This window comes from Erinaceus europaeus, chromosome 18 (genome assembly GCF_950295315.1).
Source record: "Erinaceus europaeus chromosome 18, mEriEur2.1, whole genome shotgun sequence".
Classification (NCBI taxonomy): domain Eukaryota; kingdom Metazoa; phylum Chordata; class Mammalia; order Eulipotyphla; family Erinaceidae; genus Erinaceus; species Erinaceus europaeus.
Window position 1 is genome coordinate 12,873,020 of NC_080179.1, and position 23,574 is coordinate 12,896,593.

General features: G+C 38.8%; 1 protein-coding gene across 1 annotated transcript in view; it reads left to right on the plus strand.

Annotated features, from left to right (window-relative positions):
• Positions 1 to 23,574, plus strand: part of TTN (titin) — a 332,848-nt gene that overhangs the window by 105,476 nt on the left and 203,798 nt on the right. Inside the window, exons 85-111 of the mRNA XM_060177642.1 lie at positions 114 to 401; positions 547 to 834; positions 2,574 to 2,855; positions 3,846 to 4,124; positions 4,823 to 5,104; positions 5,220 to 5,498; positions 6,037 to 6,324; positions 6,645 to 6,923; positions 7,023 to 7,301; positions 7,395 to 7,673; positions 8,549 to 8,836; positions 8,986 to 9,273; positions 9,966 to 10,256; positions 11,641 to 11,928; positions 12,492 to 12,584; positions 12,706 to 12,991; positions 14,549 to 14,732; positions 14,945 to 15,034; positions 15,127 to 15,394; positions 15,500 to 15,760; positions 17,549 to 17,758; positions 17,915 to 17,992; positions 18,093 to 18,119; positions 18,651 to 18,710; positions 19,012 to 19,095; positions 21,432 to 21,509; positions 22,131 to 22,184. Coding sequence (XP_060033625.1) covers positions 114 to 401; positions 547 to 834; positions 2,574 to 2,855; positions 3,846 to 4,124; positions 4,823 to 5,104; positions 5,220 to 5,498; positions 6,037 to 6,324; positions 6,645 to 6,923; positions 7,023 to 7,301; positions 7,395 to 7,673; positions 8,549 to 8,836; positions 8,986 to 9,273; positions 9,966 to 10,256; positions 11,641 to 11,928; positions 12,492 to 12,584; positions 12,706 to 12,991; positions 14,549 to 14,732; positions 14,945 to 15,034; positions 15,127 to 15,394; positions 15,500 to 15,760; positions 17,549 to 17,758; positions 17,915 to 17,992; positions 18,093 to 18,119; positions 18,651 to 18,710; positions 19,012 to 19,095; positions 21,432 to 21,509; positions 22,131 to 22,184 — 5,751 coding nt within the window. The remainder of the gene's footprint in view (positions 1 to 113; positions 402 to 546; positions 835 to 2,573; positions 2,856 to 3,845; positions 4,125 to 4,822; positions 5,105 to 5,219; positions 5,499 to 6,036; positions 6,325 to 6,644; positions 6,924 to 7,022; positions 7,302 to 7,394; positions 7,674 to 8,548; positions 8,837 to 8,985; positions 9,274 to 9,965; positions 10,257 to 11,640; positions 11,929 to 12,491; positions 12,585 to 12,705; positions 12,992 to 14,548; positions 14,733 to 14,944; positions 15,035 to 15,126; positions 15,395 to 15,499; positions 15,761 to 17,548; positions 17,759 to 17,914; positions 17,993 to 18,092; positions 18,120 to 18,650; positions 18,711 to 19,011; positions 19,096 to 21,431; positions 21,510 to 22,130; positions 22,185 to 23,574) is intronic.

Genomic DNA, 23,574 nt, shown 5'->3' on the forward strand with positions numbered 1-23,574 from the left:
TCTTGTTGTGTGTTGACATATTTCACTTTCCTTACCACATCAACATTTTAATGGAGTGAAATATGTTATGGGTGTGGCCTCTAGTAAAGAGATTATCTATGACTTCTTTACAGAGCGCAAACTTCCACCTTCCTTTGCAAGAAAACTGAAGGATGTTCATGAGACTCTTGGGTTCCCAGTTGCATTTGAATGCCGCATCAATGGCTCAGAACCTCTCCAAGTATCTTGGTACAAGGATGGGGTTCTTTTGAAAGATGAACCCAATTTGCAAACATCTTTTGTTCACAATGTAGCCACTCTTCAGATTTTGCAAACTGACCAGAGTCACGTTGGTCAGTACAACTGTTCAGCTTCTAATCCTCTTGGGACTGCTTCATCTAGTGCCAAGCTCATCCTCTCAGGTGAGTAGCTTGTCACGCTACCCTCTTCATCAGCAAGCAACTCCATTGCTCTTGGCCACTGGAAGAATAGAGGCCGTTTAATATCTGCTCCAAGTCTTGAGACCAGGAGAACTGAAGTCACCATGTTGGTTTTCATCCTTTTCAGAACATGAAGTGCCTCCGTTCTTTGATCTAAAACCTGTATCAGTTGATCTTGCTCTTGGAGAAAGTGGGTCTTTTAAATGTCATGTTACTGGAACCGCACCTATCAAAGTCACTTGGGCCAAAGATAACCGAGAGATTCGCCCTGGAGGCAACTACAAGATGACTTTGGTTGACAATACTGCCACTCTGACAGTTCTTAAAGTAGGCAAAGGAGATGCAGGGCAGTACACCTGCTATGCAAGTAACGTTGCTGGAAAAGACTCTTGTTTTGCTCAGCTGGGAGTACAAGGTACTTGCTTAAGGCAGCATGTAAAGTAACACTTTCTCTTATACACTGCCAATATCTTGAACTACAGAAGGAAGGTTTGCTTGAATGTTTTCCTTATCATCATGGTTTCATAATTAAGAATGACAAAATTAATCCAGTGATCAGGTTTTTAAATATTTTATTTAAAAAGTCTAAAACCAAGAATCCAGTTCATTTTCCTAGACTAAAAATAGACTAAACAGCAAGTGAACAGCACTTTTCAAAGTATTACAAAAGGGGGAAAAAGTGCATTTGAAGGAAATTACCTTAGTACAAAAGAAAGGAAATTATCTCGACTTATTTAGTAGTAAGTAAGGTAGTGGATTTTCTCCTTTTAAAGATAGCAAGGCTCCATACTATCAGATCCTACAGAGAGAGTCTTATTTACTGTATCAACTTCCTTCCCTCCACTCTCACCATAGGCATTGCTGTGGTCAAAACTTCAGTGTCTCAGTGACCAGCTGATCTAACCTATTTGAGCATTTTTAAAAGCTTTGTGGTTGATGGTTTGTAAATCTATTGCGATTAAAAGAGAATTAGAATTAGCAACCCATATGTTTTTCATAATTTTGATCTCCCTAGGCCTGAGGTTTTATTTATTTATTTTTCTTTCAGTTAATGAGAACGGTAGTGTTCTCTTCACTTTAAAGGGAAATTATCAAAGTTTAGGAAATGTCTATTTAAGATCTGTAGAAAAAAGGGACTTTAAGTCTATTAAGATATTTGATCCAATTTGCTACTTTGGTTATATATACACAGGTATCTTCACAGTCTTGGGAAGTAACCTTTCACTGGTTCACATCGAGGAGCTAAGTCAAACTCATAGACCAGTGAGCCTTAGAGTGATTCCACCAATAAACAAACAAATTGCTTTTATTTCTTACTTTTTAAAAATTATTTATTTATTCCCTTTTGTTGCCCTTGTTTTTATTGTTGTAGTTAATATTGTGTTGTCATTGTTGGATAGGACAAAGAGAAATGGAGACAGGAGAGGAAGACAGAGGAGGGAGAGAAAGACAGACACCTGCAGACCTGCTTCACCGCCTGTGAAGCGACTCCCCTGCCTGTGGGGAGCCGGGGGCTCGAACCAGGATTCTTATGCCGGTCCTTGTGCTTTGCGCCATCTGCACTTAACCCACTGCACTACCGCCCGACTTCCAGAAACTGCTTTTTATCTTATATTTAAAAAATGATTCTTTTGTTAAAAGATGATTACACGATCAAGATTAATGTGTTTTTTTTTTCTTCCTTTTTTGGGGAGTAGCTATTCTTTTCTATTTTCTTATTTGGTGAGACAGAGGGAAATTAAAAGTGGACGGGGAGATAGGAAGCGAGAGAGAAAGATAGAGACTTGCAGACCTGCTTCGCCACTAGTGGGTCTCCCCTCCCCTTGCAGGTGAAGAGGAAGGGCTAGAACCCAGGTATTTGTACATGGCAATATGTCCTCTCAGCCAGGCGCACCCCGGCCCAGTCCTTCTGTCCATCTCTTCTGCAACACATTTATATGGGTCCTACAGTAATTGAATTCCTATTCAGAATTATTTTCTGCTTCGATGTCACCTGTTTTCTTTGAACTTTATTAACAGAGTTTGTTTTCCAGAGCTAATCATCTCTCCATTTGCCGGGGAGTCCATCCCCTTCATTCTGAATGACGTTTTTTTTGTTTGTTTGTTTGTTTTTTGCCTATTACTTACCTTGTCTTCACCCTCTTGTTTCCTTAGAAGCCCCCAGGTTCATTAAGAAGCTAGAACCTTCAAGAATAGTGAAACAGGATGAGTATACGAGATATGAATGTAAAATCGGAGGGTCTCCAGAAATCAAAGTTTTATGGTATAAAGATGAGACTGAAATTCAAGAGAGCAGTAAATTCAGAATGTCCTTCCATGACTCCGTGGCTGTGTTGGAGATGCGCGGCCTCAGTGTTGAGGACAGCGGGGACTACACCTGCGAGGCCCGCAATGCCGCGGGCAGTGCGAGTAGCAGCACTTCCTTAAAAGTGAAAGGTCAGAGCTGACTCTCCCCTTTATGTTTTCCACAGTAACCTTCCCTAGTTCTCTAATTCCCAGCTTGGCTCATTATAAAAGTCTTCCCCATTTTTAAGGATTAAGAAAAAGTATAGCTTATATTTAACTTTTTCATTGATTATTGAAGTACCATAAAATTAAACCTCTCTAACTTCTCTTTTTATTATGATTACTGTAACTACTGCTGTTATTATTATATTATTATTTTGCCTCTGGGGTTATCTCTGGGGCTCGGTGCCAGCACTACAAATTCACTGCTCCTGGCATGCTTTTTTTTTCCCCCTCATTTTATTCGATAGGACAGATAGAACTAGAGAGAGGAAAGGGAGATAGAGAAGGAGAGAGAAAGAGATACCTGCAGTCCAGCTGTGCCACTTGTGAAGTGTGCTCCTGCAGGTGGGGAGCCAAGGACTCAAGCCTGGATCCTTGCACGGGTCCTTGTGCTTAGGACTATGTGCACTTAACTGGGTGTGTTACCACCCAGTCCCCTCTAATTTCTTTTAGCTTCACAATGAAACTTATTTCTACCAATATGCAGCTCTTCTTTTAATATTATTTTATGTAATTATTTTAATTGGTACCATATTATGTTTTGTGCTTTTATTATAGATGGAAAAACATAATGCTTAGCAGCTACTTGTAGTATTTTGTCTTTATTACTAAAAAGTACCTTTTAAAGATTACTCTAAATATTTTACCACTAACTTTGGATTGAGACATAAAACTATGAACATATGTTTTGTAACTCTCTGAACGCATTTATAAGAGCTATCTAGGCTTCATTCCCATAACTTTAGTTTTGAATATATGTATTTCATCGAGGAGAGGATACAGAACTTCTATGGTGGGTGTGGGGTCTTGTGATCTTATGATCTTGTAAACCCCAATGGAAAACTAAATCATGCTTACAGCTGTATGCTTGTAACAGACGTTCTACTTTTTCCTAACTTGATGACCCTCCAAATTCAGAGCCACCTGTTTTCCACAAGAAGCCTGATCCTGTTGAGACCCTAAAAGGAGCTGATGTCCACCTTGAGTGTGAGCTTCAAGGAACTCCCCCATTCCAAGTTTCTTGGCACAAAGACAAGAGAGAACTTAGGAGTGGCAAGAAGTACAAGATCATGTCTGAGAACTTCCTCACAAGTATTCACATCCTTAACGTTGATGCTGCAGATATTGGGGAGTACCAATGTAAAGCCACCAATGATGTGGGAAGTGACACTTGTGTTGGCTTTATAACTCTAAAAGGTTAGACTGACTTTGATTTCTCCTGCTTGCTATTTTACTTCTAATTTTGATGTTCTAGTGCGACCTTAACCATTACTCAGCTCTTTACCATGGGACAGCTCTTCTTGTTTTCCTTTTCCCATGTCCTTTTTGTGTGTGAATCCCATCTACTTACCTTACCAAATATCCTTTACATAACTTTCCCATAAGTTTTTATTGTATTTGGGAATCTAGAGGGGACCAGATGTTTTCCCCTTTGTGCTTCATGTAAACTCAAATACGCCCCTGTTCTCATTTATCTAAAAAGCCTCTTATATAAGAGTGGAAATCAGGGGTTGGGCTTTAAGCGCACATGGCACGAAGCACAAGGACTGGCATAAGGACCCCAGTTCGAGCTCCTATCTCCCCACCTGCAGGGGAGTCGCTTCACAGGCACTGAATCAGGTCTGCAGGTATCTATCTTTCTCTCCTCCTCTCTTTCTTCCCTTCCTCTCTCCATTTCTCTCTGTCCTATCCAACAATGACGGCATCAGTAACAACAATAATAACTACAATAACAGTAAAAAAAAAAAAACAAGGGCAACAAAAGGGAAAATAAATAAATTATTATTTTTTAAAAAGAATGGAAATCACATATTATCACTAGTTTGCTTCATGACCTGAGGAAAATACTGTTAGTCACACACATTATAAAACCTGATTTGTCTCTTCTTCATCAGCACCCCCAAGATTTGTGGAGAAACTTAGTGACATGTCTACCATTGTTGGGAAAGAAGTTCAGCTGCAGGCCACAATCGAAGGCGCCGAGCCAATTTCAGTGGTCTGGTTCAAAGATAAAGGAGAAATTGTCAGGGAAAGTGAAAACATATGGATTTCTCATTCAGAGAATACTACAACCCTACAGTTCTCAAGAGTGGAAACAGCCAATGCTGGAAAATACACCTGCCAGATCAAAAATGATGCTGGAATGCAGGAGTGCTTTGCCGTACTATCTGTTCTCGGTAAGTACAAACGAGGTGTTACCGTGAATACAGACACACACTTACCACTGTGTGTGTTTCCTTTAGTCTTTCTAGTTGATTTTACATTTTGGATGTCCTTCATATCTCATTCCAGAGCCTGCAGCAATTGTGGAGAAGCCAGAATCCATCAAAGTTACCACAGGAGATACCTGTACTTTGGAATGCACAGTCACGGGCACGCCTGAACTCAGCACTAAATGGTTTAAGGATGGGAAAGAACTCACAAGTGACAGCAAATACAAAATCAGCTTCTTCAACAAAGTATCTGGCCTTAAGATTATCAGTGTGGCGCCCAGTGACAGTGGGATGTACAGCTTTGAGGTGCAAAACCCTGTTGGCAAAGATAGCTGTACAACCTCAGTTCAAGTCTCAGGTTGGTTGATTGGGTTTGATTTCAATGCAATTAAAATACAGCTCCCAAATGGCATCTATATGTATGAACCTGACATACTCTGAATCAGAAAAATCAAAAGTATCTACAGTTAGAGGAGAACCAAGTCCAAAAGTTACACACACACACACACACACACACACACACACACGTATAATAGTTATTATTGGGACAAATTCCCCCAATTTGGAGCAAAACTTAATAAGTAGATAAAGTCTTCCAGTTTTACTTAATATTGGAATAACTCACCATATGATTCACAGCGAAGAACAAAATCCCTAAAAAGTCTACTCGCTTATCTGACTCATTGACTCTCAAGACTCTCCATTGTTTTAGTCCATAGAGTATTCTTTTGATATTCTCACAGAAGAACTAAAAATAATCTAGGGAATATGGCATCAAAAAAGACAAGAGCTTCTCTATTTAAATCATGTTGTAGCTGATATCCCTTACTTGTTTAAATCATTTTATAACGGATATCCTATCTTTTCTCTCTCTTTTTTTTTTTTAACACATTCAGACCGAATTATTCCTCCCTCATTCACAAGAAAACTGAAAGAGACTAATGGTCTCTCTGGTTGCTCGGTTATAATGGAGTGCAAAGTCTATGGATCCCCTCCAATTTCTATCTCCTGGTTCCATGAAGGAAATGAAATCAGCAGTGGAAGGAAATACCAGACCACCCTGACAGATAACACTTGTGCTCTAACTGTGAATATGCTGGAAGAAGTAGATGCTGGTGACTACACGTGTGTAGCTACTAACGTAGCTGGTTCTGATGAATGCAGTGCCCCCTTGACTGTGAGAGGTCAGTGTAAAAGACACTAAAGCAGAATTGCATTTCATATCTTATTAAGCATTTTCATCGTCAAGGTTCAAAAAATGGGACTGTGTGGTGGTGCCCCCTGGTAGAACACACACATTGCCATGCACAGGCTCCCCAGATCCAAGCCCCTTGTCTCCACCTGAGGTGGGAGAGATTCACGAGTAGGAGGAGCAGTGCTCCAGCTGTCTTCTTTTTTCCTTCACAATCTCCCCCTTCCCTTTCAACTTCTCTCTGTCTCTATCAAAGAGAATTCAAAGGTATAAAATATTCTGACTTGTTTGTTTGTTTGTTTGTTTGTTTAGAGCCACCATCTTTTGTTCAGAAACCTGATCCCATGGATGTCTTAACTGGAAGCAATGTGACTTTCACAAGCATCATAAAAGGAACACCTCCTTTCAGTGTCAGCTGGTTCAAGGGTAGCAGTGAGCTTGTGCCAGGAGATAGGTGTAATGTGTCTTTGGAAGATTCAGTTGCTGAACTGGAATTATTTGATGTAGATACATCACTGACTGGAGAATATACCTGCATTGTTAGCAATGAAGCTGGCAAGGCTTCATGTACAACACATCTCTCTGTCAAAGGTTTGTTTGACTTGTCCTGCGTTTTTTATAATCATTTGACAGGAAACAACAGATGTATCTGTGTGTTTGATTTCACATTTTCCAATTTCTTCATTTTAGCCCCAGCCAAATTTGTGAAGAGGCTCAATGATTATAGCATAGAGAAAGGGAAACCCCTGATCCTGGAGGGCACGTTTACTGGAACTCCTCCCTTTTCTGTCACATGGAAGAAAAATGGCATAAACATAGCTCCTTCTCAGCGGTGTAGTATCACTACGACTGAAAAATCTGCAATCTTGGAAGTTCCAAGTAGTGTGGTAGAGGATGCAGGACAGTACAACTGCTACATTGAAAATGCTTCTGGCAAAGATTCATGTTCAGCCCAAATACTGATACTAGGTTTGTGATGGTGGCTCATTCCTACTTTTGGATATATACGTGTAATCATTTTCACATGTCTCCTTCATAACTGATTATCTCTCTTGGCTACAGAACCACCATATTTTGTCAAGCAGCTGGAGCCTGTTAAGGTGACTGTGGGAGATTCTGCCTCTTTGCAATGTCAGCTAGCTGGGACTCCTGAAATTGGGGTATCCTGGTATAAAGGAGATACAAAATTGAGACCCTCTGATACCTACAAAATGCACTTCAGGAACAATGTTGCTACACTGGTTTTCAACCAGGTTGGTAGTAATGACAGTGGAGAATATATCTGCAGAGCTGAAAACAGCGTGGGAGAGGTTTCTTCGTCAACTTTCCTTACTGTTCAAGGTGATTGCATTACTTTAAAAGTTAAAAAAAAATTGTATCTCATTTGAAAAATATTGGACATATTTGAAATTTTTCTAGCTTAAATAATCCTATTTATAACTTAGTGGCCTATCATCTCCTACTGTCTCCTCAGCAATCTAGTAAGTTAATCTTTACTTGTAAGGAACATGTCTCTATAATTTAATGTTGAAAAATTTAGTGACCACATTTTCCCCCCAAAACTATGCCATGAATGTCTCAATCAAATTGTCAGAAGTTGATCTTCATGAATCCACTGCTCCTGGAGACCATCTTTTTTCCCACTGTTGTTGTTATTATTGTTGTTGTTGCTGGATAGGACAGAGAGAAATTGATAGAGGAGGGGAAGCCAGACAGGGGGAGAGAAAGATAGACTCCTGCAGATCTGCTTAGAAGTTGATCTTCAAAAGCAGGAAACTGTTGCTTCATCCCTTACATATTTTTTGCGCTTTTTAAAGTGGTTTTAGCGTGATTTTTTTTTTCCACCATCAAAGTTGCCACTCAGGCTCAGTGCATGTGCAACAAATCCATTGCTTCTGGTAGCCCTTTTTTTCTTTTCAGTTTTTGATAGAGATAGCAAAGAAATTGAGAGGGAAGGGAAAGACAGAAAGGAGACAGACACAGACACAGACATACCTGCAGCACTGCTTAACCATTTGTCAAGTTTCCCTCTTGCAGGAAAGGACTGGGGTCTTGAACCCAGGTCCTTGCACATAGTAATATGAATGCTTTACCACTGTCCAACCTCTAGAGTGAAATTTGTGCTCCAAAAGTTTACATGTTTCTTTCTGTCTTCAAGTAAATTCTGAATAAGTTAGTGTCCAGAAATGTTTATTGCTTCCATTCTGTTCCTACAGAGCAAAAACTTCCACCATTGTTTTCTCGGCAATTGAGAGATGTTCAAGAAACTGTTGGATTGCCAGTTATTTTTGAGTGTTCTGTCACTGGGTCAGAACCTCTCTCAGTGTCTTGGTATAAAGATGGCAAGCCATTGAAAGATGGATCAAATGTACAAACATCATTCTTAGATAATGTAGCTACTCTCAATATTTTTAAAACAGACTGGAGCCTTGCAGGCCAGTATTCCTGCACGGCTACAAATCCTATTGGTTCTGCTTCTTCCAACGCCAAACTCATTCTCACAGGTTTGTGGATTCTTACATTTCTTTCTGTTTCTGTAATTAGTTTATTTTATATGATGGAACACCAAAACAAACAGAAAGCATCACACTTCTGTGAACTAGCACACTCGAAGTATGGAAATCAAAACCTTGTCTTCTTGCTCTACTTTCAGAGGGGAAGAACCCACCCTTCTTTGACATTCCTCTTGTCCCAGTGGACGTTGTAGTGGGAGAAAGTGCGGGCTTTGAGTGCCATGTCACTGGGACACAACCGATAAAGGTCAGCTGGGCCAAAGACAACAAAGAAATACGAAGTGGTGGAAACTACCAGATTAGTTATCTGGAAAATAGTGCCTATCTGACAATCTTGAAAGTTGACAAGGGTGACTCCGGACAGTATACCTGCTATGCTGTAAATGAAGTGGGAAAGGACTCCTGCACTGCTCAGCTGGATATAAAAGGTATTGTGGGATGTGCATCATTTTCTGGTCTGTCCTGAGCGCAGTTTTTACTAAGACAAATGCAATTTATGATAGCACTCTTAAACAAATCATAGGAAGTGCTTAAGAGGAAAGCAATTTCTCTAAAAGTGATTTTTTAAATCTGTATTTCTCTAAAATTTTATATAACTTAAATTACCCTAAAATGAATCTCCTTCTTTTTGAAAGACAAATATATTTCTGAAAGTGGTCATGAGTTAGCCTTATTATTCATATCTACATGAGAGAATATTGTTATCTCAAATATATTTGCTCACAGGGAACTCCAGTACTTAACAGCATACACTGATGTGCTCTTTTCAGTTAACCAGCATTTATCTTTAAAGGCTATTTTCTTTTTAAAAAATTACTTTGATTTCATAGGACAGAATAATTGAGAGTGGTAAGGGTGAGAGAGACAGAGAGGGAGAGAGCGAGAGGGAGAGAGAGAAACTTGCTGTACTGCTTCACCACTTGTGAAGCTCCCCCCCTTACAGATGGAGACTGGGGACTTGCACCTGAGTCCTTGGGCATGCACTCAACCAGGTGCACCACCACCCACCCCCAACCGACTCTAACTTTAACTAATAATATGACCTCTTTTTCCTTGTAAAGTTCTATCTGAATGTCCTGACTCTGAATTCTGTTTTACATACCTCGGTGATTTCTTACAGAGCGGCTCATCCCACCAAGTTTCACCAAAAAACTCTCAGAGACAGTAGAAGAGACAGAAGGGAATTCTTTCAAACTTGAAGGCCGTGTGGCTGGTTCCCAGCCTATAACTGTTGCTTGGTACAAAAATAATATAGAGCTACACCCAACTTCTAACTGTGAAATTACGTTCAAGAATAACGCACTTCTGCTGCAAGTCAAGAAGGCGGGCATGGGTGATGCTGGTTTGTACACATGCAAAGTGTCAAATGATGCAGGCTCTGCTCTGTGTACATCTTCGATTGTCATCAAAGGTGAGTTATCTCCACAGTCCTCATATCATGTTTCTTTTGTTGTTGTTTTTGGTTTTTTGTCTCCAGGCTTATCAGTGGGGCTCGGTGCCTGCGCTATGAATCCACTGCTCCTGGAGGCTTTTTTGGTCCCCTTTTGTTGCCCTTGTTGTTTTATCATTGTTGTTGTTATTGTTGTTATTGCTGTTGTTGTTGGGGAGGACAAAGAGAAATGGAGAGAGGAGAGGAAGACAGAGGGGGGAGAGACAGACACCTGCAGACTTGCTTCACTGCTTGTGAATACTAATTCCTATGGGCAGATTGGAATTAAATTATTATGATAGCTGTATTTAACAGCTAAAGTTGAACATCAGAGAAAATTACATGGAAATGTAGAGTTGGGCGTGGGAGTAGTTAGCATAATGATTATGCAAAGAGATTCTCATGCCTGAAGCTCCCAAGTCCCAGGTTCAGTCCTCTGCAACACCATCAGAGCTGAGGAAGAAAGAGAAAAAAATGTATAGTTGAGCCATCGAAATAGCTTACATGGACAGTGTGTCTCTTAGCTGTGTGTATGACCCAAGTTCAAGCCTGGCCCCTGCCACATTGAAGGAAGCTTCAGTGCTGTGGTCTCTTTCATGCACATGCATACTTTCTCACTCTCTCCCTCACTCTTTCCTTTCTTCCTCCCCTCCCCCCCTCTCTGTCTCTATCTTTAGAAAAAACTTGTAGACTGGGGCCAATGGTGGCGCACCTGGTTGAGTGCACATGTTACAATGCGCAAGAACCCAGGTGGGAGTCCCGAGTACCCACCTGCAGAGGGAAAGCTTTGTGAGTGGTGAGGCAGGGCTACAGGTGTCTCTCTGCCTGTCTCCATCAATTTCTGACTGTTTCTATCCAATAAAGAAAGATAATAATAATAATAATGCGCTAAGACGTATATTAAAAATATATTGTAGACTCGTGTTACTCAACAGCTGATTTTCTTTCCCAGAAGTCAGCAAAACTTGCACCAGATGAGCTGATGTCCCCAGTAAGCCTTTCTGTGTGTGTTCGGCAAAAAATGCAGCCTACACAGGGGTTTTGAAAGAAACAGTAGAATGCTGTATGCAACAGAAGTTTCTAGTAAGAGCCAGAGTAATATTTGCAGAGCTTAATGAGGACACAGATGCTCGGGTGATGTATGGGTAACATGGCATCTGTGCTGCCATCTTTTTTAGACATTTGTCTGTTTTGAAAGCCAGAAAAAGTAACTATTGCCTTCCGAGAGGACTCAGTTAGGCATGTGATTTCATTCCATAATAGCTGCCATTGTGACCTGTTAGAGGCAGAACTTGTTTCTTTTCTAGAGCAGGATGCTTTATGTTGCTTTTTATTTTCCTCATGAAAAATATCTTTTTAATTGCAGAACCGAAGAAGCCGCCCGTGTTTGATAAGCACCTTAGCCCAGTAACAGTGAGTGAAGGAGAATTCCTGCAGCTCAGCTGCCATGTCCAGGGATCAGAGCCCATCAGGATCCAGTGGTTGAAGGCTGGCAGGGAAATTAAGCCTTCAGACAGATGCAGCTTCAGCTACGCTAATGGAACTGCTGTTCTGGAAGTTAAAGATGTGATGAAGTCAGAGTCCGGAGATTATGTGTGCAAAGCTTCAAATGTGGCTGGAAGTGACGCTTCCAAATCAAAAGTGACCATTAAAGGTACTGCTACCTCAGGCACCACCTTGAAAATGTTCTTCACAATAAGCCAACTGTTCATTCTCATTTGCTTACTGCAATTTAAGTAAAAGTAGAATTTGATCAAGAATATCTACTTTCAGTCTAGCTTTTCAGCTGTGATGGAAATGTCACCTAGTTTAATGGAAAGTACTTCCATGCAAATTGTGTAAAATTACCCCAAGTTGACCATTATATTTCTTGACTATCTTTTTCACCATATTCAAGAGGTTTGACATTCCAAAGTCTATGCTCTAATAATGCAGCATAAGGTAGACTGATGTTCTAACCCAGGAGAATTTTATGTTATAAAATTACATCTAGAAATATAAATTGGTGATGCTAATATGACAGTAGTTCAATCTGTGTGTGAGAGCCACACTAGCTATAAATATCCAAGAAACTGTTTTACCTGCTGTAATCAACTCTCATAGATAGCTAGTCGAGACCATGAAATTTGCAACACCATCAAACTAAAGTTACTTTTACATAAAGGATTCTTTATTACAATATTAAACTAGTTGCAATAAACTTTCTTTTTCTTTTAGACAAACCAGCCACAGCCCCAGCAGCTAAGAAAGAAGCAGTGGATGGAAAACTCTTCTTTGTGGCAGAACCTCAGAGCATCAGAGTCATTGAAAGTATGTACTTCATGAAAAATACACCCTCATCTCACTTGGACATTTTGCTACTGATTTTATTTCAGAGGAACAAATTTTGGAAGATTAAATCAACTATTCATTTGTTTTCCTTACCTTTTAGAAACCACCGCAACTTTCATTGCTAAAGTTGGAGGGGATCCGATCCCAAATGTTAAATGGACAAAAGGGAAATGGAGGCAGCTGAACCAAGGGGGTCGCATTTTTATACACCAGAAAGGCGATGAAGCAAAACTGGAGATTAAAGACACCACAAAAACTGACTCTGGGTTATACCGCTGTGTTGCCTTCAATAAACATGGTGAAATTGAAAGCAATGTTAACTTGCAGGTGGATGAAAGGAAGAAACAAGAGAAAATTGAAGGAGATCTTAGAGCTATGCTGAAAAAGTAAGTTTAATCAAACTAAGCATGATAATCTGCCACTCACAAAGTAGACCTCTCAAGAGTCATGAATGATGCCCTTCAAGATTCAGATTACCATAAGAATATAAGAATTTTAACCCAATTCTTCTTCTAGCGTTTGCCCTTCTTCCATAGCCAGTCAACAGCGTCAGGTTGAGCCTGATGTCAAGTTTTGAGACCTCCTTTGAATCTGGAGAGGTGGCAGTCGTTGACTATGTGGGTCATAGTCTGTCTGGAGCCGCAGGGGCAGTTCGGGTCGTCTCTGGCCCCCCAGCGATGGAACATAACGGCGCACCGGCCATGGCCTGTTCCATAGCAATTGAGGAGGGCCCGATCATAACGTGCTAGGTCAAAGCTGGGTTGACGCTCGCAGGGGTCTGTGATGAGGTGTTTGTTCTTTACCTCAGCTGACTGCCAACTCTATTTCCAAGAGTCTGGAACAGAGAAGTTCAGTGTAGGCGTAGGGGACCAGATTGGGTGACGAGACGTCAAGCGTTGGACAGGGTGGGCGAAGATATCCGCGTATATTGGCAGGTCCGGTCGAGCGTAGACGTGGGAAATGAACTTAGATGATGCCGCATCCAGACGAATATCTGGCGGGGCGATGTTACTAAGAACTGGCAGCCATGGAACCGGGGTGGAACGGATGGTTCCAGAAATTATCCTCATGGAGGAATATAATTTGGAATCGACCAAGTGGACATGGGGGCTACGGAACCATACTGGGGCACAGTATTCTGCAGTGGAATAGCATAATGCCAGAGATGATGATCGTAGTGTGGAAGCGCTCGCGCCCCATGAGGAGCTGGCCAGTCTTGCAATGATGTGATTCCTTGCGCCCACCAATAAGGAAATAAGACATAAATATACAAATAAGGAAATAAGACATAAATATACAGTATTTGGGAGACAGTTAATGGTCCTTTAGGATCAACTTCTGACACTCAATTTGATAATACAGTGAATGTCTCTTAAAATGTTAAACCAAAGGAAATGGTGTCTATAGAAAGCTGAATATGTCTAGGTGTACAATTTTTCATTTCTGTACATGACTTCTTATGCTCTGAATGACTCCTTACCTATTTTAAACATTTTCCACGTTTACCAATAATTTCACTAGCTATCACTTACATGCTTAATGAGCTTAATTCTATATATCTTTCCTATATCATCTTGTTAAAAGTTTCCATTGCTTTGTTTTTCTTATATTTTTTTCACTAGAATTTTTCATTTTATTTAAGTTTTTCATTTTCATTAAGTTTTTCATTTTCATTAAGTTTTGCAAAAGTGTTTTGCTCTTTTATTTCTTTCAGTTCAGCCAAAATTCTATACTTTGTAATAATTATCCAGCATTAATTCGTTCCACCTCCAGACACAAATTCTTTATTGTTTCACAGTTAATAATGGTAAAAATATTTCTTGAATAAAGAGCACAACTATTCCTTTGTTAGGAAAAAACTTAATGATGTTCTTAACCTTTGAATAATGATAGTTCAAATAAGCAGAACATAGGCCATGATGTTTACTTCTAATTTTATTTAGAGTTCCAACCTTAAAGAAGGGTTCTGGGGAAGAAGAAGAAATTGATATCATGGAACTTCTTAAAAACGTTGATCCTAAGGAATATGAAAAATATGCCCGCATGTATGGAATCACCGACTTCAGGGGACTTCTTCAAGCTTTTGAACTGTTAAAGCAGAGTCAAGAAGAAGAAACACATAGATTGGTACGGTGTTTTGAATATCACATCATCTTTTAAAAGTTCATATATGAAACATCTAAAGTATGACCTCTGAACTTCCAGATTCTCTAGCTATTGAGTATCAGACCATTTAGTATAAACTAAGCAGCATCAAGGGTAAAAGCTGTATATAATTCAGCATCCTCTAATTCAAAATTTTATTTTATTTGTAATAATTCACCTTTTTTTTTCTCCAGGAAATTGAGGAAATAGAGAAGTCAGAAAAAGAAGAAAAAGAATTTGAGGAACTTGTATCATTTATTCAGCAGAGACTAACACAAACAGAGGTAGAATGAAATTTGCTGGTAATAAAATAAACAAGTTACTGCTGAAAATCATAAGGGGGATCACAATTCATGCATTTTAATTTTTTTTCTAGCCTGTCACTCTGATCAAGGATATTGAAAATCAGACAGTTCTAAAAGATAACGATGCTGTGTTTGAAATTGACATTAAGATTAACTATCCAGAAATCAAACTTTCATGGTACAAAGGAACTGAAAAACTGGAGCCTAGTGATAAGTACGAAATACGTATTGATGGTGATCGACATACACTCAGAGTCAAAAACTGTCAACTTAAGGATCAGGGCAATTATCGATTGGTGTGTGGTCCACACATAGCTAGTGCTAAGCTGACTGTAATTGGTAAGTTAAAAATAGTTTTATTTTTAAAGCTTGTGAGGTTAATTTACTGTTGAGTATGATCTACATGGACTACTGAACAAAATGTGTGTCCTGTCTTATGAACAGAGCCTGCTTGGGAACGACATCTGCAGGACGTTACTTTAAAAGAAGGCCAGACGTGCACTATGACATGTCAGTTTTCTGTACCAAATGTAAAGTCTGAATGGTTCCGAAATGGCAGAATCCTTAAACCCCAGGGAAGAACTAAGACAGAAGTGGAACACAAAGTGCATAAGCTGACCATTGCAGATGTTCGTGCAGAAGATCAAGGGCAGTACACTTGCAAATATGAAGACCTTGAAACTTCAGCAGAGCTCAGAATTGAAGGTGGGTTGAGAGAATACAGGCGTGACTACTGGAGCAGCAGGTGCGGTATAGGACCCCGGCAGCCCTCTGACACTGTCTTCAAATACAGCCCCAAATACCCATGTGTTCTCATATGCCCAGACACATACTAGAACATTCAGCCACATCTCAAAATTCATACAAAACTGAAGAGAAAATATCCACACAAAATGTGTGGAGAAGTGTGAAAATACTAACAAACCTTTGCAGTGTTGTTTTTTTTTTTTTTAACAACGCAGATTGAATGTAAACTAAAATATGACTTTATAGGTTATCTCCATTGCATTCTATTAAATTTCATAGTTTTTGCATTTATGATTCTTAATTTCTTTAAAGAAACAGTGAAGAGACCAAATTTCATGATTTTTGTGTCTAGGAGATCTTGGATATGAGATATTTGTTTCTCAGGATTAATTTGATTCTACCTCTATGAAATTGTATAGATAGGTAATAATATATAATATACAGCCAGAGTTATTTTTTTTAATAATCATTATATAATGATCATATTCCAAGCTTATGAAGCTCTGGAATACCATGACATCACAGGATTCAGAAGCAACAGTGATCCTTTCTTTTTTTTTTGCACTCTTAGGATGAGACCCCTGGACTATACTGAGGAACATTTTGACTATAATAATAGCATCTGCTTCCCATTGTTGATATACATGTAAAGATTGTTTATTGGCATAAGCAGTTTATCACATCTGGCTTGTTTACAGTGGATATCAGTGCATTTGCAAGTTCAAACTTTTAATGGCTTTCAATGAAATTAAAATTACTATCCATTTTTAAAAAATGATTAAGCATGCACAAATGCATATATAGTTTCATTCTTAAAAAGAAAGAAAGAAAAGCTCACCAGAGTGCCTATGACATCTGATGTGTTCATGAGGCACTTACACATTGAATCACAGACTTTCTATCCTACGTTTTCAGAGGAGCCCTCCACTACATCCCCTTCCTCTGCTAAATACCTCTGGCATTTCCAGTGGGTTGATTCTACGCATGCCCACAGATGTTTACAAATAAGTATCTGCTCTCTAATAACAAAATAATCAGACATATAGATAAGCAGAAGTCCTGATGAGTTTTAAATAATTTCACAGAGAAAGAAATATATATTAGACAGCTCATGGAGGAAAGTAAGAATTTCAAGAAGGATAAATAATAGAGTCAAATTAACCTTATGTGCTCTGGTTTTAGATGACCATTTCATTATTTCAATTTGACTTTTGAGTTGCAAATACTGTTTAAAGTTTTTAAATTAATTTATTTTACTTATCTTGGATAGAGACAGAGAAACCAAGCAAGAAGGAAGGGAGAGATAAGTAGATAGATAGATAGATAGATAGATAGATAGATAGATAGATAGATAGACAGACAGACAGACAGTCCTGCAACACTGCTTCACTGTTTATGAAGCTTGGGGGTAGAGACTAGGGCTTGAACTTGACTCCTTTTGTACTCAACCAGGTATGTCACCACCTGGCCCCCTGTAGATACTTTGACTGTTGCCTTTGTGAAAAATTTTAAAGACTCTCAGAAATGTCTTTGTACTTTGCCCGCACTGATTTCCAAAGAATACCCCCAATGCACTGAAGCAATTCTTGGGATTAGTGCAAAGAAGAACTTTTTTTTCTTGTTTTACATTTTCAAATCTTTTCTATCATTTTCCCCTCGATTAAAAAGATGGAGACGTTAGATAGCTGTGCTCAGTGAAAGAAATTTCTCCCTTCATCTTACTGAACCGTCTCTGTACTTAAACAGCTGAACCAATTCAATTCACCAAGCGTATACAGAACATTGTGGTGAGTGAGCATCAGTCTGCCACATTTGAATGCGAAGTGTCCTTCGATGATGCCATCGTGACGTGGTACAAAGGGCCAACGGAACTGATTGAGAGCCAGAAATACAACTTTAGGAATGACGGCCGCTGCCATTATATGACCATCCACAATGTGACTCCAGACGATGAAGGTAATATGATGAACAGTGTCTCAGTGAACATATGATTTAATGTTTTCTGCTCTGCTTGCAAACTACCAATACAAGCTTAAGTGTGTGCCATATTTAAATGAAGAGATACCATTCATAAACTTCAGAGAACAAGATTCTCGTGATTCCTTTCCTTAGGTGTCTACTCAGTGATCGCTCGACTCGAACCAAGAGGTGAAGCAAGAAGCACAGCAGAACTGTACTTAACAACGAAAGGTGAGAAGACATCATAAAACTGCACTGCAGTCTTTGGAACAAAGTAACCTGCCCAGGCAATTCTAAATACATAAATGCCATTTTTTTCTTTCTTTTACAGAAATCAAACTGGAAATGAAGCCTCCTGGTAAGTTAAAAAAAATCAATCCTGTTTATATCATATTCAGTATGATTTTGTGTATAATAGAGGTCAAATAAAATGCCTCAAATATTTCCTTTTTTTTTTAGTAAAATATTATTCAGTGAAACTGTTTTCATGAAGACAGGGGAGATAGGTTATATAGAGACCTTCATGCCAGAGGCTGTAAAGGTCCAGGTTCAGTTCCCCCTGTACCACCATAAGCCAGAGCTAAATAGTACACTGTTAAAAAAAAAATCAGACAAATTTTTAGGATTTGTAAGTTTAAAGAACTACAGATAACAAGGTCTCATTCAGTTGATAGACTAGATGATGTAAATAGTGTGGCCACAGAATAAAACAAAATTTCATAGGGAATAAATTTGTCTATGTAACTGCATTCAAAATAATTCTATTATCTTTGTTTCTATAAATTCAGTTCTTATTAGGTCTACCGGTCAAATCATATACATCTTACTTGTCTAATAGATATCCATATTCTAATTCCTTCTATATTTATTATTAAATACTCCATTTCAGATATTCCTGACTCCAGAGTTCCAATCCCAACCATGCCTATCAGAGCAGTACCACCAGAAGGTAAGACAGCAGGGCTTGATGAAGAAGTAATCGATCAAATTACTGTTCCTTGCCAGATTTAGCAAAAGAGCCAGAACTGACCGTCACATCCATGCCCTACTTCTCTGTGCAATAAAACAAATCAAAGAAAGAGAGTGGTTAAGATTACACACATACATTATTTGCACTGGTTCTGATTAATGAGTTAGTATCATCATATTGTAGAAGTGAAATGAAAGAAATGTGTGAGGTTTTTCACTGTGTTTCACACAAAAATATGAATCTGAACCCTGTTACTGAAGAAAGCATTTATTTTCTTCAGAAATTCCTCCTGCAGTTGCTCTTCCTATCCCTCTGTTGCTACCATCACCTGAAGAAAAGAAACCACCAGCAAAACGCGTTGAAGGTATTATATATTATCTACCTAAATGTGAAATTGCAGAATTCAGCTATTGCTTGCTGGCCGTGTAGAACACGTTTAATACGACATGTTGGCCCTCTAGTGGCCAATAGGTTGAATTGTCTTTCAAATAATCAATTGCTTGCTCTAAACATTAATAGGGTAGATATGTACATAAAAGAGTGGAATCAGAGGTCAGGGAGGTGGCACAGTGGATAAGGCATTGACCTCTCAAGCATGAGGTCCTGAGTTCAGTCCCCGACAGTAATGTACCAGAGTGATGACTGGTTCTTTCATTCTCTCCTGTATTTCTCATTAATAAATAAACAAAATCTTTAAAAAAAAAAAAAGACTGGAATCATTAAATATTTCAGGTATGATAATTAACATTAAATGTTTCATTTTAATAAAATAACAAATATTTTACTAATTGATTTAGTCTGTCATATACTCATAATAACCATCTATGAATTAAATAGTGGAATCAATTTATAGTAAAATTTATAGAAATAAGCCATACTGATAAGTAGTCAAGTTTTAAATTATAGTTTGTGTTTCTTTCTCATTTGTGAAAGGAATTTTTTTTGTTTCAGGGTTATCGCTGGGGCTCAGTGCCAGCACTATGAATCCACTGCTCCTGGTGGCCATCTTTTTTCCATTGTTGCTGCTGTTGTTATTGGATAGGACAGAGAATAATCTAGAGAGGAGAAGAAGACAGAAAAGAGAGAAAGACCTGCTTTACTGCTTGCGAAGCGACCCCCCCCACCCCCACAAGTGGGGAGCCGGTGGGGAGCCGGGGGCTCGAACCCTGATCCTTGAGCTGGTCCTTGTGCTTTGTACTATGTGCGCTTAACTTGGTGCGCTACCGCCCAGCCCCCAAAATCTTTTTTTTTTTTTAGAAAGTTCTCTTTACTCTTTAAAATTCACTATTACAAAATGACTTAGAATATCTAGATTTTATTTTTTTTTATAACTGAAAGTCAGCTTACCTCTATCTAGAATTCTTGAGTGTGCCAGGGAATTGCCCTGGTTACTCTCACTGGAGAAAATGTACTGGCAGTGCCCCAAACAGCTCAAGTGAGTCCATCAGCAGATTGTCTACGTTCTCTGGGCACTTTATGTTCGCAATTGCTGTCAGGATTCTCCCAACAGCATCACTGGGGGAAAAACATCTTCATGTCAAATCACATTTTTCCATACTCAGGTTACTGCTCCTGTAATTGGCTGAAGAGTTTGACATGCTAGTTCCCTATTATCTGCTATAATTGGGGTCAAAAGTCTGAGCTGTTTTTCAGTTGGCCTCAGGAAAATTCAGTTTAAAATAAACTTCCAGTTCTATGAGTGATACAATAACAAAGAAAAGTTTTATAATTGATATGAGAACAGTTAAGTATAATTCATAATTCTTAGTAGCAGAAAGCAACAAGGATCAATAGCCATAAATTACATTTGTATTTTTCAGGAATAATACTCTGTCTTAATAAATTATTTATTTTTGTATGTTAGCATCACCATAGCTAAGATCTAATGCCTACCAGAAAAATTAAGAAATGAAATCACATTTTAAAAATTAAAAATGGGGGGCTGAGCAGTAGTGCACCAGGTTAAGTGCAGATAGTGTGAAGCACAAAGACTGGCACAAGGATCCAGGTTCAAGCCCCTGGCTCCCCATCTGCAGGGAGGGGTCGCTTAGCAAGCAGAGAAGCAAGTCTGCAAGTATCTATCTTTCCCTCCCCTTCCCTGTCTTCCCCTCCTCTCTCAATTTCTCTCTGTCCTGTCCAACAACAACAACAGCAGCAGCAGCAACAATGGGGGGGTGGCCTCCAGGAGCAGTGGATTCATAGTGCTGGCACTGAGCCCTAGCAATAACCTGGAAAGCAAAAAAAAAAATTGTTGTTTATTCATGATATTAGGAACTAAATCAAGTTTTTATTGGGGTGTCATGATAAAGGACTATTGTCAGCAACAATAAATGTATCACAGATAGGAGTTAAACTTCATTAATTCACTTGTTATTATCAGTGAAACGAAGAAGGAAGTATGTAAACTTTTATATTTATGTTATCACTTTACTCTAGAAGTTTAGAAAATGTTAACATTTAGCGGGCACAAAATCAGGTGTACAGTGACAGCACCCCTCCATCTGCCTCCAAAAAAGCTGTCTTGATTCATTCTTCTATTTCCGAAACAGATTGCAATAATAACAGGTTGAAAATTTATGGAAATATTCAGTAATGCACAGAGAGTTTATTATCAGTTAAGACATTAAAAAATTAATTCAATAAATCTCCTGGTTTCCTGACCATACAAGTTATGTATATATGATACCTTATTTCTTTTAGTGACCAAAAAGGCTGTGAAAAAAGATACCAAAAAGATTGTAACAAAGCCTAAGGAAGAAGCACCACCACCACCAAAAGGTATTTTAATCAATGGAGACTCAGTCACATGCTTTTCTCTGGATTAAAATTTTTTCTTAGATTTTCTTTCGACTGGTCATTTGTGAAATATTACATAACAAGAAGACGTTCAAAAATCATTATCATCTTATAAACTTTGCTGTTAATCCCTGAAAAGATAAACATTAATATTTTTCACTAGACATGTGAAATATTGGCTTCTTTTCTTTTCTTTTCTTTTCTTTTTTCTTTTCCTGCCTCCAGGGTTGTATCTGGGGCTCAGCTCCAGCACTATGGATCCACTGCTCCTGGAGGCCATTTTTTTCCCATTTTGTTACCCTTGTTGTTTTATCATTCTTGTTATTGTTGTTGGATAGTTTCTGTCTCTATCCAATAATAATTAAATAAATAAATATAAAAAACTTTTGTATATAAAGCTAAACTAGATTTAGATTTAACCTTTCTCTATTTCTGTTAGTCTATCATCATTGCAGAACATGTCAAATAAACTAAAATTGAAAATTACTAAAATGTTTGGCATATTAATAATTTCATATGGTTCCAGCCAACAAGAGCGACAGGGTCAGTAAATATTAAAAAATGCATAACTTAATCAGAAACATGTGTTTTATGTTTTTAAAGCCCCAGAGGTTGCCAAGAAGCCCCCACCTCCTACTCTCTTAATTCCAGCAAAAGGTAAATGAAATCATTAAGTATTTTTATTTTTTAAGTTTGTATCCCTCTTTCCCCTTCTTTCTTCCTTCCATTTCTTCCTTCCCTCCCTTCCTTCTTTCTTTTTTCTTCCTTCTATATTTCATGCATGACAACAGACATTTTTTTTCTTTTTTAATTTCAGATATAGACAGAGAGGGGGGAAGAGAGATACCACAGCACCACTCCACCATTCTTAAAACATCCCCTGGTGCAAGTGCTCCAGCTATTTCTCCTAGCTCCTTTATTCTTTTAACGTTAGATTTACTCTATATTGTAAAATCTCGTCTGCTCTTTTTATTAATAGTTCCATCCAATCCATGAGATCTTAAGTAAGACACTCACAGCAATGGAAAAATATTATTTAAGTACTGTTCTTTTTTTTTTTGCCTCCAAGGTTATCTCTGGGGCTCGGTGCCTGCACCAAACATCCACTGCTCCTAGAGGCTATATTTTTCCCTTTTGTTGCCCTTGTTGTTTTATCGTTGTTGTTGTTGTTGGATAGGACAGAGAGAAATGGAGGGAGGAGGGGAAGACAGACCTGCTTCACTGCTTGTGAAGCAACCCCCCTACAGGTGGGCAGCCAAGGGCTGGAACCAGGATCCTGATACTGGTCCTTTTGTTTTGTGCCATGTATGCTTAACCCGCTGCACTACCACCAGACCCCCAAGTTCTATTCTTTGTCCTAAGAAGAAAGAGGAGTTTATACTCTGAAATTTTTTATCTTTCTTTTAAACTGGCTGAAGAACAGAGAATTTATGATAGAAACTACCCTCCACCAATATTAGCCAAATAATAAGGGAAGGGCAAGTTAATACACAAGCTAATTTTCCAACAAAAGAGAAAATGGGAGGGTGATAAAAGGCAGAGTCTTTGAGAGCCATGCCTTAGGGAAAATAAGAAGGGAGATTATCGCTTACATCCGTGTGTGGTTTTGCTTATTTTATTTTTACTACTATTTTTTATTCCCTCTGGAAAAAAATCAGAAAGTGTGTGGTAGAAAACTGGGTCTTAAGACCCCAGGTGACACTGTGTTAAGAGCTTTAGAAATGATAGCCAGTTTGTATCACTCCTATCCCAGACAAGGATATCTGGCAGTTTTTGTAGCCTCTGGGAAGTTGACTCTATAAAAGAGGGAGGGAATGGAAGCTGCCAAAGGGCGTAGTTCTATTATATTGTTACAACTGTAACAAATGTTAAGGAACTAGTAAAGGGAGTTCTGCAACACAGAGGGAAGTTTTGCTGCTGTGTTGTCTCTTCTTCTTGCTCTCTCTCTTCCTTCCTGAAAAAGTAAGCTGGCCAAGAGCTGTGAAGCTCTGGCCAAGGGGTTTGGGGGGGGGGGGGAGCCTGAATACTTTTGACACTATTCAACTTG